A 14,471-nucleotide genomic window follows, 5' to 3' on the forward strand; every position below is an offset into this window, starting at 1 on the left:
TCAAGAATGACTGCCACAGATAACTTAAGAAACAATTCCTTGTCAAGAGTGCTTTAACACTGTTGCACTAAAATCAATACACAAAATCATCTCACAAACACACATTGCAGCATTCCTCCAAGTCAGAACCAAGAATTTGGGTACAAAGGCAGATATTTCAAACTAATGGGATCAGTGCCCAGTTAACAAGACTACTACAGCCAAAAATGCTTTGCCTTTGCGGAAAAAAAGGAGACAGCTGATGGCTCAGAACAAAGAAAATAAGCCTACCAGAACAGTGTGGACTTTGCATTGTGTCCTAAAGGCAGATCAGACAGTTGGATGTTAAGCTCGGTTCAAGAGCCTTTTGTCAAAAATGAAGGTAATATAAACCAAATTTACACGTCAAGAACATGCAACTAAGTCTCTAGAGCATTTGTGTAAGTTTTTGTGAAACTTCTGAAACAAGTTCAGTATCTTCACTGCTATTCCAGCCAGCAGGAAGGCCAAAGATTGAGTTCTAAAGTGTTTACAATATTCAGAGAATTAAGACAACTTCAACTCAATTTTTGTTAAATTATATATCTAATGTGTTCTGTTACAGTAGGATTCCAAATCCCCTTGGTCTTCTTCAACAGAAAAGAACTCACAGTTAATCTCTCAGAATCCATATGAAGTACCTTTTCACTCAAAATTTGTATTTTGCTCATTTCTTTCTTACAATCTGCTAAAATTAACCTTAAAGGCTACCATAAAAACAAGAACAAAAACCAAACACTACACACACTTCCCGTGTTTCTAGATAATTCAAGTGACACTCCAGATATGCTATCTTACCATTACTGATTTTGGAATCACATCTAAAGGGCAGAAGAACTCAGTTTTAAGAACAGGTGCCTGAACTGCAGGAACAACCCATATCTCGTATCTTCTTTTGGCTTCATGAGCCAAAGAACCACAGCAGATAGACCACTTTACTAATGTAAAGTCATGTAATGCAACTTCTAGTAAGTCAGTGTTGGCCACTGCATTACTAATGTAGATAGAAACTGAAGACCAAGTCCCTAATCCTTAAATGAGAAATGCAACATTATATTCCCGTTTCCCAGATCTGCAAAACTGAGATAAAGGTGCTGCTGTCCTCAGCTTATATGCATGGCAATGCTAAAAGCTAAGACGATTTCTTAATTAGCTATCAAACGTCCTACTTAATTGGATGATGCTGTTATTTCTAAAGGGTGTCGCATTAGGGAGGTTTAAACAAATTTGTTGAAAGTGAACAAATTCTTTCATCCTGATTTGTCCTTCTAAACACACTGAGCCAAGAACAACTCACTCTGACTGGATAGCGTGCGATCACCAAACAATGGCAGAACGCGTATCTTCAATTACGTATGCAAAGTGACCTAAGGACAAAGTCATACATTCGCCAAGCCAAGTTTCTGCTAACAACGCATGTCAGAAAAGCTTGAGCTGTCTGGAACAACATGCACAGTAATTTGACTTTGGAGTAATAATCTATTCAAAGACATATCCTTGTTAAGCACCCAGTGACACATCTCTTTCTGTAAGTCAAGCTGTCCCCTTTAAATTCAGAGTACCATAGATTCAGAATCTACTGAATACATCATGCTTTAATCTTTGCCCTAAGAGCTGCACGGGGTACCTTGCTCAGCTTCTTCTTCAAGAAGAAAAAAAAACATAATAATACTATTCTAAATTTCTTCAAGCCTCAACAGATGTCATACAGTAAGAAGGCAACTACTAACAGAAGCACAGTCAGAGAACCTGTCAAGCAGTGTCTTGTATACATGAATAGATTTAAATCAAAGCAGTTTCTTAAGACTAAACAGGTATTTCCAATGATATTCTGAAAGATAATTTTCTAAGCAAATACCAAAAAGGAGACTAACACTGTGAGAATCTGAAAGTGAAAAAGCTTTAACACTCATTCATATTATCAAATAAATTCTTAGAAATGCTGTGCTCAAGATGTTTAATCTATCTGAATAGTTTCCAGTATTGTTTCACTTGCCATTCTTATCCAGATTTTGGTAACATTACATTATTTCTCTGGGAGTGGGCATGAAATGCATGTTTAAAAGAAGTTTATAATTTATCTGTGGTAGTGAGACTTTTAAACCAGAATTAAAGGTCACACATAAAGTAAAGTCAGAATACTGTCAAACATTGGTTGGGGGGAGGGGGAATGACCCTTAAAAATGATTGATATAACTGAAGGTTAAAACTAAATTTTTTTTGCAACATGTAAGATGACTTCCAGTAGCTCAGCTTGAAATAAAACTGTGCTAAGATCATTTTAATAGAATTGAACAGTGTACCTTTAACACTGCTTCACTTCTGCTACATACATTGAAAAATTTATGCCTCAGGCCTCATTACAGCACCAAAGGTTTGTTTAGTTTTCAAAAACAGTTTAAGAACGTTTGCTTTTCCATTTTTGTGATGAAACAGTACATACCACTTGCTCAGGCTGCTTTCCCAGTTGTCCATGTTACAGCACGCAACTATACCATGATGACTTTCCAATATGCAATTTCTATTCTTATAGTTGCGGAAAAAAGGTACTAATTTGAAGAAAAGTGTGGAATTGTAGTCCAGAATAAAAAATGAATTTTGGTTTTCACACAAGTGCTATTTAAGCTGGAAGTATTCTGCTTCATATAGGTATATTTAGTCTATCATTGCACAAGGCTGTACTGAATAGAGAGGACAGATGGCCAAGACAACACTGTCTCCTTGGTTGTATAGTTCTAGTATACATTCAGGACTACAGCTAGTCATGCTTTCAAAAGAGAAAAAAAGCTATTATTCTGAAAAACGCAGATTTAAGTTACAGGCTTTGTTAAAATATAAAGAAAATCAATATGTCCCCACAATACATACCACGATCCATAAATGTACCCACACTACAAAGTGAGAAGGGCTAACAGACTAAATGGAACCCCCAGTTTGACTCAATTTCTAAATTAAAATTGTTTCTGTAGCTCAAAGAATTTCTTTTATGACATAGAGCAAACATTAGAATATCAACTTTAAAAATAGTTATTAATGAAGTTTTTAAAAGTACCCTTTTGAATAAAGTCTCTCGAAGAAGACTTATCTTTCATTTAATCTATTCTTATACATAGAATCAGTGGCTTAAACTACTTAGTGTAACACCTGAATAATACAGAGAAGTGATTCTTCTTAGTGCTGTATCAAAACAGCAGCAATTTTTTTTCTACATCAGAAAATTAACAAACACTGTGTGAAAGTTTCAGAGATAATATGAAACAAGGAAGTCACATAATGAGCAGTTGGGAGGGATTAATCTTGGCACTTTAACTGTACGGAAATCCAAGTGACGCATCTGTTATGGGTAACAGAAAGGGGCTGCCATTTCAATCTTGGTTGAGGTTCTATGCAGTCTCAAGCCTTGCAGCACATAACTATGAAAGGAAAAGACACATGCCTGAGCACGTCCCTTGTCCCAACAGGAGAAGGGGGAGGGTTAATCACGTCCATCCGCCATTTTCTGAGCAGAGGAGGAAGACATGTTGGAACAAAAAAAAAAAAAAGAAAGGAAGAAAAAAAACAAAAGAAAGCAGCCATTTCCAGTGCCAGCTCCCAACTCTCAACCTTACCAAGGATATCAGCTCTCACCAGAACAGCCTCACACTCTGTTCTAATCACTATAAAAATTTCACATATCTCAGGAAACTGCTGAAGATGCCAGTCGCAAAGCACAATATAAATAAGCAAAGATAGTTTTGGGGAGAGGGGTACCCAAGTAGTTGTAAAGCTTGGCATAGAGTATTTTGTCGACCAGCCCAATTCCTCCCAAACTAAATCTTGTCTCCTTAATGGCAAGAGTCCCACCTCACACTAACATTAAAGGAAAGTAACTGTATTGGCATATATGGACAATTCCTACCGTATATGTGGGATGCCAACTCCTCCTTGCAGAATCTTGTACAGTTTGCTTTCATACAGCAGCTGGGGATGTCTAGCCTTCTGAGACTCCAACTTTACAGCAACTTCCTGCAGTAAGAGGGAACAAGGAATCAGAGCAGTGTGTCCACCAAGCACAGACTTGCCACTGAGGTTTAAGGGGGTCAGAACTTCAACATCCCTCACACAACCCTGCCATGACTGCTTTCAGGGATACATTTTTTAAGCTCTCAGCTGGTGCTCAACATCCTAAGTTTTGTTGGGTCTTCAAATAAAATCCACATGGTAATGATTTGTACATAAATATCCATCTTGGGTAATGAAATTGATCTAGAGATGTTAAGTCTTCAGATCCATACGAGTGAGAAGAACATACGTGGGTGTTTCTTCTTTACAGCTCAGAGCAGTGGGGGGGAGGAAGAAAAAACAAGAGAAAAGAGCTGAAGAAATAGGGAATCTTCTTTATTTTTCATTACTGTTGACGAACACGAGATAAAGTGTTCTCCAGCAGAGAGAGAGAGAGAGAGATGACTGGTGGAAGAGAAATTTCTCTGGCCGCTGATGAAAGACAAAGTATGTTTTCCCCACAATGGTGGTCTTCTAACTGCTCGCAAGTGAGCTATGTAAGTGCTGGGTGGGGGAGACCACGGTCGCATGGCTCTGCTGTCGGAAGGAGCAGTGCCATCCCATCGGTGGTGAAGGCCGTTGGGCGAAGGAAGCCCCCTCTCCCCCACCCCGGAGAGGGTGGCTTGGCCACCCTGGCGAGACGGGCTCGCCCGCTGCCTCGGAGAAGGGGATCCCGGGGGAAGAACAACGAAACCCGGCTTCAAGTCCGCCCTCGGGGAGGCAGTCGTTGGTCTCCAGTTCCCCCCCGCGGAGCGGAGGGGACCGCGCCGACTGACCCAAGGAGATGGGGGAGAGTGTGCCGCCCTTACCTCCCCGTTCGTGATGTTGATCGCCAAATAGATGTCCCCGAAGGAGCCCGACCCGATCTTCCGCACCAGCTTGTACTTGCCCCCGACAATGAACTCGGCCTTGGAGCCGCTGCTACTCGCCATGGCGAGGGGCAGCTGAGGGGCCCTCCTGGCGCTGAGGGGCTCAGGAGTGGGGCAGGAAAGAGGGCTCTACCGCCGTCCGGGAGCAGGGGAGGGAAAGGGGCGAGGGACAGACAAAAAAGCGCTGGTCCCCGCCGCTCAGCTCCGGCCGGGCCCCTCCGGCGGGCGCCCCCCTCCGCGGCTCTGTCCCGCTCCCCGGCCGGGAGGCGCTCGGCTCTCGGTGCCCTCCAGAAAGGCGAGAGGCGGCCACTGAGTTGCTGTAGGGGAGGAGAAGGGAAGAGGGGAAGGGAAAGGGAGGGAAAATGCGAAGCCCGCTGGCTCCGCCGGGTCCCGGCCGCCGCCGGTCCCTCACTCGGCCGCCGCCGCCATCTTGTCTCTCGACCGCTGCTATCGCGGACACAAAATGCCCCCAGCCTGCAGCCGCCGCTTCTTCACCGCGCAAGGCACGCTGGGAACGGGGCGGGGGCAGCCGCTGCGCATGCTCGAGAGCAAGCCGCCTCCGTTCCTCAGCACGCCTGCGCGCGGGGCTGGGCCGGCGGCGAGAGGGCAGGGGAGAAGGGGCGAAACTCCCGTCTGCGCATGCGCGCCGAGCTCCCCTCCTCACCGCCAATGGCTAGCGTCACTCTTCGCTCGGCCCCGCTGCTCGCTGCGTTCCGGTGACGCACCTGCGCACGGCGCCATTCCGAGCCCGGGCGGAAGAGGACGGGGACACGAATACGTGCCCTCACCTGGTTCTTAAAGGGGCCGGCGAGAAGCCCCTGGTGAGGCCTACCCAGGCCAGGCCGTCTCAGGTGGCCCGCAGCCCCGCTCAGTTGCCGCCTGAGGCCGGGGGGACGGGCGTCGCACCCCGCTCCTTGGAGAGTGTCCTGGCAACCAGGGTGCTATCTTGGTTCCTGCCTCACCACTCGAGTGCCTCGCACCTCTGCAATGCCACCGGGGGCCATGGGACACCGGAGGGCGCTTCACAACCCCGAGGCCTCCTCTGGTGCTTTTCTTTCATCCCACATCTCTGTTCTCATCCAAACATCTCCACTTTTGCTGCATGGCAACTGGATCGCGTTATACGTTGGCTAAATCTGCTTCATTGTTCCCCATAGATTCCGATTACGTCACGCCTCAACTTCTCCTTGCTAACCGAAACGGAGTTTTCTTGAGTCGTTCCCAAAAGGCTATCCTATCCTTTAGTTACTCTCACAGATTTTTCTCTGGATTTTTCTCCTTTGTCATGATCAGTCTTGAGCTGTGCAACCCCAAACCGGGAATTACAATACAAATTTGAGGGCCCATGTTTCGGAGTTGGCATAAATGGTCCCATTCCTGTTGAAAGCAGTGAGCTATGATTCCTTACGCAACTGAAGCTGCTCTTTTTGTAAGTGGGTAAATCTCCTTTAGAGCCTCTTTCGAGCAGGACTGCAAATGCTGTGGTGTCTCTAACGTGTCCATCTGGGATTTAGAAACATTAAGTAAGGCTTTGGAGTCAAAGTCACCACATCGACATACATTTCACTCCACTTCTTATATGGCCCTAATGGGATATGTCCATGCGTGGCTGACAGTGTTTCCAGGCTCTTGTCAAATCCAGAAAACCACTTCCTACACAAATGTTAATTGTCTGGGTTTTTTTTCCCCTATAAACAATGAATTCACGATAACATACGTCTCTCATGTCCTCCTGCTGCTCCGAGGCCCTGCGGTATCTAAGGCACATCAGCACGATGGGATGGGCTGAGGGCTAAGTGGAGTTTTCCCTTGTTTATGTGCATTCACAACATACGCTTCATTATCCTTCCCTGCTAGGTCTGACGTGATCTGATTTATCCTTCTAACCTTCAGCCTTGGTCTGTTTGGTTTGTACTGTGCAGCACTAGAAATCCTGCACAGGCCTCACACAATTCTCCTGTGAGTTTTCCAAGCCAGATGTGAATTTACAAGGAGTCTAAGGGGGCTCTAGCCACATTAGGACCACACAGCACAAAAGGCAGAGTCACCTGAGATGGCCACAGCTCCTGAGCTCTGCAGCCCCCGCGTTCATGTGGCTGTTACACCTAGCTCCTCTTCAAAAGGTTGCTTTGATTCAGCAGCTTGTGTCCCAGAACCTGTGTTTCTTGCTGCCTCTTAAAAATGATCTTTCCTTCTTTGTCCTCTTGCTGTGAGTTTTTTCTTCGCAGGAACACAAAACTGTGAATTCCCAGTGACTCATCATCACTCACTGTCAGCACGGCTTCTTCTGCTGTGCAAGCCTACACTTGGGAAATGATTCAATCCTCAAAAGAAGGCAAGCACCTACAATAATGAAGCTAATGCATGTAGAAGGGAAGCCCACAACAGATGCCAGCTCAGGATGTCTACTTTTAATGGGGGCAGTCAGAGAAGCTGCATTCCAGCTTACCTGGTGCACTTGAAAACATGGGAATGAGGAAAAGTTTGTTTTTAATATCTGATCTATGCACTGATTTGTTTAGGTAGTTAACTGTTTTGGAGAAAAGTGAGGTCTGGGTAAGGACACTGCTATGTCAGTAGAAAGTACAGGAATCTTCTTAACATAACAGTATCTACATGATGATAAAGGCTTTTATTGCTCTCACCATGTTGCTTTCCAACTTGGTGAAGTTACAGTGGTACTAACACTTTCTGTCTGCTCAAGTGTAAAAAATTCCCAGCTTGTGTCCATATGGCTGTTACACAGAGAGGGAAGTCTGTGATTTGTCCGGTGGACCCTGTTAGCTACAAGACGACTCCATAGTAAAAGATCAGGAGCAATGAAGAGGGGGGAAACGACAGTCAGCAGTGCCTTGAATTGTGAATTTCAACTCCGAATTCCCTGTTTGTTTCAGGGAATTCAGATCCAAGGTTTTACTATAGGTCTGTGCACATCTCTTATGAATTTGAAATGGAGAAAATTCAAAAGCAGTCACATCCTAGACTGTGCTAGGTGCCCCAGAATGAAAAGGATACTCAAAGAGCAAGTTAACCTCCATCTCATTCCTGCCTCAATACAGTAAAGGAGCATTCGTGTAAACAAGCATATCTGCAGTCATGTCACTCAAAGTGAATGTAGATCTTGCATGGAGGAGCTCAGATACATATAAAGGCTCTAAACACATAAAGCCCTTTTGTCCACAGTTACCCTCCCATTACTTTTATTCGTGATCTACAAACAGCTTAGGACTGTGGTGCACTTACAGCTCTTCGCAAGGGAGGGATTAATTGTTGTTAATGGCTGCTCTGGACAGGATCTGAGCAGCTAGGAAGCTTTCGGCTTGAGTCACATATTCTTGGAGGAGCTGGAAAAGCAGGTCTGCATCTCTTGGCCAATAAACACACCATGCATGGGCATGCAGGAGAGCAGGATCTCCAGGGCTATGCAATGCTGCCATCTCCTGCCTGGTGCGGGACATCTCTGTGTCCAGGGGACACTGCCAGTGCCTTGGGCCTGGGAATATCATTCAGGATGGTGACCTGCTGAGCCAAGCCCAAGAGTACAAAACACACCAAGGCACACATCTTCGCCCCAGATGTCTGCAATCTGGTCAGGTATTGTGCAAAAGAAATAGTCAGCAATGTGTGCACAGGTGTTTGATATTTTTTGTCTTGGTCATTTTAAATACACACCCACTATTAGGTTCTGCAACAGGGATAGGAACTGAGAGATGCAAAGGAGGATCAGTCAAGGGACTGTGGGAAGGGGTGCAGGACAGGCTGGAGAATAACAGAGAGATGGGAGAAACGAGCCAGCATAAACCAGGATAAAACCAGAACATAGAACAGAAGAAAGACCTACCAGCACAGCCATAGTTCATCCATCACCCCTGGCTAGGAGCAGTGATGATTCTTGTGAATACCCTTCTGCACTGTGATCAGGAGCATGGGGAAAACCTCCACCCCGTCTCCAGCTCTGGCTGCTCCAGGTGACCTGCCTATCCTAGTGATTACGTTATAGGTGAAGGAGTCACATATCCTTGGAGGCTGAAGAACCCTGGGTACCAGCATCCTGCCACACATGGCACAGAGATGACCTCAACCCATTTCCTGTTTCCTCACTCCTCTGTGGTTGCAGTTACATCTGTTCATGGGCTGGGCCGTCCTTTTTGGAGACCACCTTTCAGATTTAGGTCTTGGCTACTCCGGAGCTCCGTTGATGTCTCTACAGTAACAAGGAAGGGTTTATTTATTTTGACAAAGAGGAAAGGCAACTGCATATTTCTGGGTGGTCAGAATTTCAACCTAGTGAACGAACAGCACTATTCAGAGCATGAAGCTGGAGGAAACTCATGGACTGAAGGATCCTAGACGTCCATCGGACGTATGGGCCTGTCCAGCCCAGGATCCATCTCTCCTAAAGTCAGATGATGAGATGGGTCTAATCTGGTGTGTTGTCTTCTGTTTTATCAGGATATACCCAAAATCTACCTGTGTAAGATCTCTTCCTCTCTTTTCATTTTGGCCTACAGATCTGTGCTGTCTTCTTCATTATCCCAGAAGAAACCTGCAATGCTATAGTGTAGTAAAATTCCCCTCCCAAACCCTCTCAAAAAACCAAATCCTATGCCACCAAGTTTGTGTTTTGACTTGCTGCAAAATGAAGATATTGGCAGTCCAAAAGCACTCCTGGCCCTGTAAAAATCCTACCACAGCCTCTATGTTGAGGTCTGTATCTTGAACGTTTAGGAAAACAGAGAAGTTGATGAAGACAAACAGAAATAAATCCAAGATCTACATGAGTGCAACAGCCTCAGAAGTACTGAGTACTATGGTGCAGAGACACTGGAAATATACATTAGGAAGAGAATTTTAGGCTGTGGTTTCACAACAGCCGACCTGATCTAATGATTCACTGGTGAAACAGGGTGGTCTCACTTCTGTGTCCTTTTCCTCTCTTACACATCCTGCTCCTCATACCTAGTTCTGTTTGCTCAGAGACCTTCTGTGGGGCAGTTTCACTCACCAAACTTTTAAAAAGTTGTCCAAATGTTTTCTGTGAGTGTTTTCTTTGGATTAGCATTCTGCCAGACTAGTGAGTTGAACTGGCTCAAGGAGCTCAGAGAGCTTCAGGGACAGTGGAAGGGTTGTCCCCTTTCGGCAACAGCATGTTGTCAGCCAGAACATCAGACAGGAGTGTTCACACTGGAAAACTGTAAAAATACCCAATGCTGTCCACAAAGGTGCTCTGCAAACACCCATGAGAGAACACAGGAATTGTGAAAAGGCAGAGTGAACCTGGCTGCTAGAGCATCCTGCAAGCAATTCTTTAGCTCCAGTTCTTTAATATTTTTCATGTCATTGAAGCAATGAAAACAAGTTTATGCATCACTTGAGAAAGTGAAAGGAATAAACCCCCTTTCTTCTCTTTCCCAAAGCTAGACCAGAAGCCTCCAATGTGATTAGCTTTCCTTGATCGCAGCATTGCTCATCTTTTATTTCTTCCTGCTTTGCAACTGAGCATCCACAAACCCCTTAATTTGATCCCAGCAAGGGAGGGGAGTGTTTGCAGCTTAATAAAACAGCTGTTTGATGCAGCGCTGATGGAGCAATATCCTCTTTGCAAGCCTGTAACAGTGCCAGCAAATGTGTGTGGCTGTGAAGTTGGAGCATGAGGGAACTGCTTATCCTCCTGGAGAGCAGAGATTTCCCAGGCTCCTGTCAAAAGGCTTCTGGGGAGGGAGGAAACTTGAAATGACAAGCTAAGCAAAGCCATGTTTGGAAAAGTCAAAGGGCATCCAGTGTCTCTTCTCTGGAGCAGTCAGCTCATATTCAGTTCAAGCTATCTCTCTCCAGAGTGAGACTGCCATCTCCCAGGGCTTTCCTTGCACTGGTGTGAGTAGGACCTAGAAATACAGGGAAATACCCCTCCTGAGTGCTTCTGGAGTACCAGTCTCAAAGGACAAAGTTACATGTTGCATCTAAGCTGAGCTGACAGGTCCATTCCCCTACCCAGCTGTGAAGTCCTTTTCATTCCTTTTCAACAATTCTGGCAGATTAGGCTTCCCACTGAGCTGATTCAACTTCCTAACCTGGCAGAAGGCAATTCACTTGTTTCACTGGACTAGTTTTCTAATGATGTAAGAAATCAAATTATCTAGTGGCAGGATTCAACAAAAACTGGGGCTGATGAAAAGGAAAAAGAGGAGTGGGATCACTTCATCTTGGCAGCCAAAAATCTGCAGAAATAAAACCAGCGTCTTCTATCTTCTCACTCCTCCTTCCAGCCATCTAGCTATCCAGGGAGACACATTCACCCTGTATGCCCTGTGTAGCCAACATAGAGTGAGACCCTCTTCTTTCCTACCCAAGGTCCAATCTGCTCTCTGGAGTGTGTAATGTTTCAGAGATATAGGGAGCCGAAGGCAATTTGTTCCCAAATTTCCAGGTAAGTGAGAAAAATCTGGGTGCAGATGAACAAATGGAGACAGCATTTCACGGAGGTTTCACTAAGCCCTGGGCAACCAAAGTGATCTTAGTATTTCTTAGCTCTTTTGAAGTAAGGACAAGTAGGCTTCTGGCATGGCTGAGGGATTTATGTATAAAAACAGATCTGGATTACAGGTTTGTAGGCACAGCAGGTCGCTTGTCTCAGGACACCCATTCTGCTCTAGCATCTCCTCATGCTGCCCCTGCCCATGCTGTCGTCAGCAGCATGCCCTTCACACAAGGATATATGCCCTCCCTTCTGAGCGCTGGGCTACAGCTTTGCTCTGACCTTAGCTGGCTCTCGACTGGGCTATTTTTAGCAGGGCTTACAGCATTTGGGAAAATGACTAGAGAAGAGCAGCTTGTGCCAGCAGGAGCCAAATCGGGCTTGTGTTGGCAAGGCTCTGGGACCCTGCCAGAGGTATCTCTATTCCTCTGCGCAACCGATCACCTCCAAATGCTGGATTGTTGAAGTTACCGGCCATTGGAGCAGTGCTCAGCACCAGCTCCTGCAGAGCCGATTTCTCACTTGTCAGTGGTTATGCTCTCAGCCAGTCTGCACAGTGCAAGTTTCTGTTGCCTTTGGGAAACATTACCATGTCTCAGACAGCTCGAGAGGAAGAGAGTGAAGAGGACAAGGACTTGGGGGAATCTTTCCCTCTTCATCACCTTCCTAGTGAACCAGCACTTCCCCCTCTCCTTCACCCCTAAATCAACCTCAGTCTCCATGTCTCCCTTCAGACAATCCTGTCTGGACCTGCTGAGGACACCTCACTAGGTGACTTTGGCACCGTGCTGCCAGTACAGGTGCCTCTCACAGATGGGTGCTGCCAGCAGGCATGTGATGGTGCGGCTGGACTGCAGCTGGTGCACAGGCATGGGGTTTCCAGTGCCTTTGCTGAGAGTGTAGATCCAGGACACATACATCTGACTACCAACCCCAAGCTTGTCTCCAATGCAGAGTTGTAGCGGGATTGGTAGGTGTCTGGTCCCTCCGCATTCCCTGGGCAATGGCCTGCTACATACGCAAAGAGCATCCACAGGAATCACAGAAGTGGTCCTGTCCTCCCCTGCCAGGGACCACTTGTTCCTGCTCTCATGCTGCTCCCTCCCTTGTACTGGCACCACTGGTCATGGGGATATGGAGCCAGAGCAGGGAACTGGTCCAAGTTGAAAATAACTCTGTTTTTTCCAGAGCAGTCTGACACAGTCTGTGTTTGCCAGGCTGGCTCTCAGCACAATGCATCAATGCCAGTGTTGGCACGGCGGAAGAAGAGCCATTATTTTTGGCAACAGTGCTTCAAGTGCTAGTAACCTTCAGAAAATTCACATCCCTTTTAGTCCAAAGTTACTTCTCAGCATAGATAAACACTTTATTGCATTGTAAAAAGATATGAAAAGCCACATGCCTGTTATTTCATCTTTGGCAGTGTCCGGTGGCAGAGGTCTAGGGAAAGGACAGGAGACAAAGGGCAAGGCTAGGGAGGGCCTTTCCCATCTTCTGGCAAACCCTTGCATTTGGTCACATCTCGAGTCCCAGTGCAGACTTACCTTCCTCCTACACTCATCTTCCAACAGGGAAAGCCTGTCACCCATCCTGATCATGTACACCAGAGGAGACCAGAGCATCACAGTACTGTTGTGGACACTGCCCCTTTCAATTGTGTTTTGGGTCGGGGACAAAGTGAGCAGCAGGTGGCTGATGCAGCTCCCCTGCCATCCCAGCAACACAAGGAATGGGCAGCCATGAGCAAGATAATGGCTGCTGCATTTGTGACAAACAAGATGAAGATATTGGGTGCTTTGCAGGAGCAGAAGCCAAAGCCTCACAGTTTCTTTTGCTTCTTGCCAGGTGGGAAAACACAAGCATAGTGATAAAACCCAGCCCTGGAGTTTTTATGTTACTGTGGCATCAACTGCTTTTGGTTATTGCAAGAACAGGAGAGCCAATGTTGTCTCAGATACAAAACAGTGAGGCCTGGTAAAGCCCATATGTGTCCAGGATCAATAATGCTTAGTTGAGTTTTAATTTTCCTGAGGAAAATGAGGTTGCCAAAATTGGCATAAGGCACAAAACTGACACAGAGCAATTAGAATCCCGTAGCACTGTGGCATGGTTCTGTCAGGTTGGGTAAAGTCCAGAACAGGACTGAATCAACATGACAGAGAGCATTAGTGCTCAAATCCCATTTTTGCAGTGCTTGAATATAACCAAAGGTATCTGGGTCCAGGGAGAACATGTCCGGTACTATTTCCAATCTTTGCAAGAAGCTGGATGGGAAATTCATCAGTCTGGAATGTTCTTGGCTGTTTGAAGTGAGGTGATGCAGAATATCTGCTGCAACATCAGTGCAAAAGCCTGGATGGCAGGATGTGGCTGGCCGCTTAGCACAGGCTTTGGCTGTGACAAAGTGGCTGAGACACTGCTGCTCTCCCATGGCAGGAGCCAGCCCGAGCGCACTTCATCCTAGCAGGTCCCCATTACCCTCTTCTTTGGGCAGTCTGGATTTCTTTGCACATTTTGGGAGAAATGATGATGAGCTGCAAGCACAGATTAAATGTCACCCTGCTCTCGAGGCCCCTTTGGAGCAGCGATGTTCCCCTCTGCCTCCCATCCCTTGAATTTTAAAACACTTTCCAGACTATCTCTGTATGAAGAATTAGCACTCCAGCAGATTGCAGAGGGACCAAATCAAGGACTGCTGAGTCTGGTGATTTTATCATTAGCAGCACATCATGTGGTGTTTTTTATCAACTCCTCCTGATAGGTCAGAGCATGGAGTCAGTCCTATGGAGTCCAAGACATTATAGTTATTTCTATTTTTTTTTTAAGCAAGCTGCTTCCTTCCAAGATTGAAAAGAAAAACTTGATTGAGAGAGCCCTAGAGAGCATGGAAAGCAAAGTGCAGCAGAAGGGAGTCTCCAGCCTTCAAGTGAGCTGTTTGTAAAAATCTCTGTGACTTTTAAACATGATGTTTCCTGGGCCAACCTCCTGATTTCTAAATCCTAGGGGAGATCAAGAGACCACAGAAGCTTGCTCAGCGCTTCATACACCTTCAACAGCACTAGGATTAT

General features: G+C 45.9%; 1 protein-coding gene across 4 annotated transcripts in view; it reads right to left on the bottom strand.

Annotated features, from left to right (window-relative positions):
• CSNK1A1 (casein kinase 1 alpha 1) overlaps nt 1–5,449 on the bottom strand; it is a 36,339-nt gene extending 30,890 nt beyond the window's left edge. For 3 of the 4 annotated variants that reach the window (XM_062587781.1, XM_062587779.1, XM_062587780.1), the window contains exons 1-2: nt 4,869–5,449; nt 3,917–4,023 (exon numbers count right to left, since the gene is read on the bottom strand). In XM_062587781.1, the coding sequence (XP_062443765.1) occupies nt 3,917–4,023; nt 4,869–4,991 (230 nt within the window). In that variant the 5' untranslated portion in view covers nt 4,992–5,449. The remainder of the gene's footprint in view (nt 1–3,916; nt 4,024–4,868) is intronic. The other variant, XM_062587782.1, reaches the window with a different exon arrangement.
• Between the last annotated feature and the right edge of the window lie 9,022 nt (nt 5,450–14,471).

The sequence above is a fragment of the Rhea pennata genome, chromosome 14, assembly GCF_028389875.1.
Source record: "Rhea pennata isolate bPtePen1 chromosome 14, bPtePen1.pri, whole genome shotgun sequence".
NCBI lineage: Eukaryota > Metazoa > Chordata > Aves > Rheiformes > Rheidae > Rhea > Rhea pennata.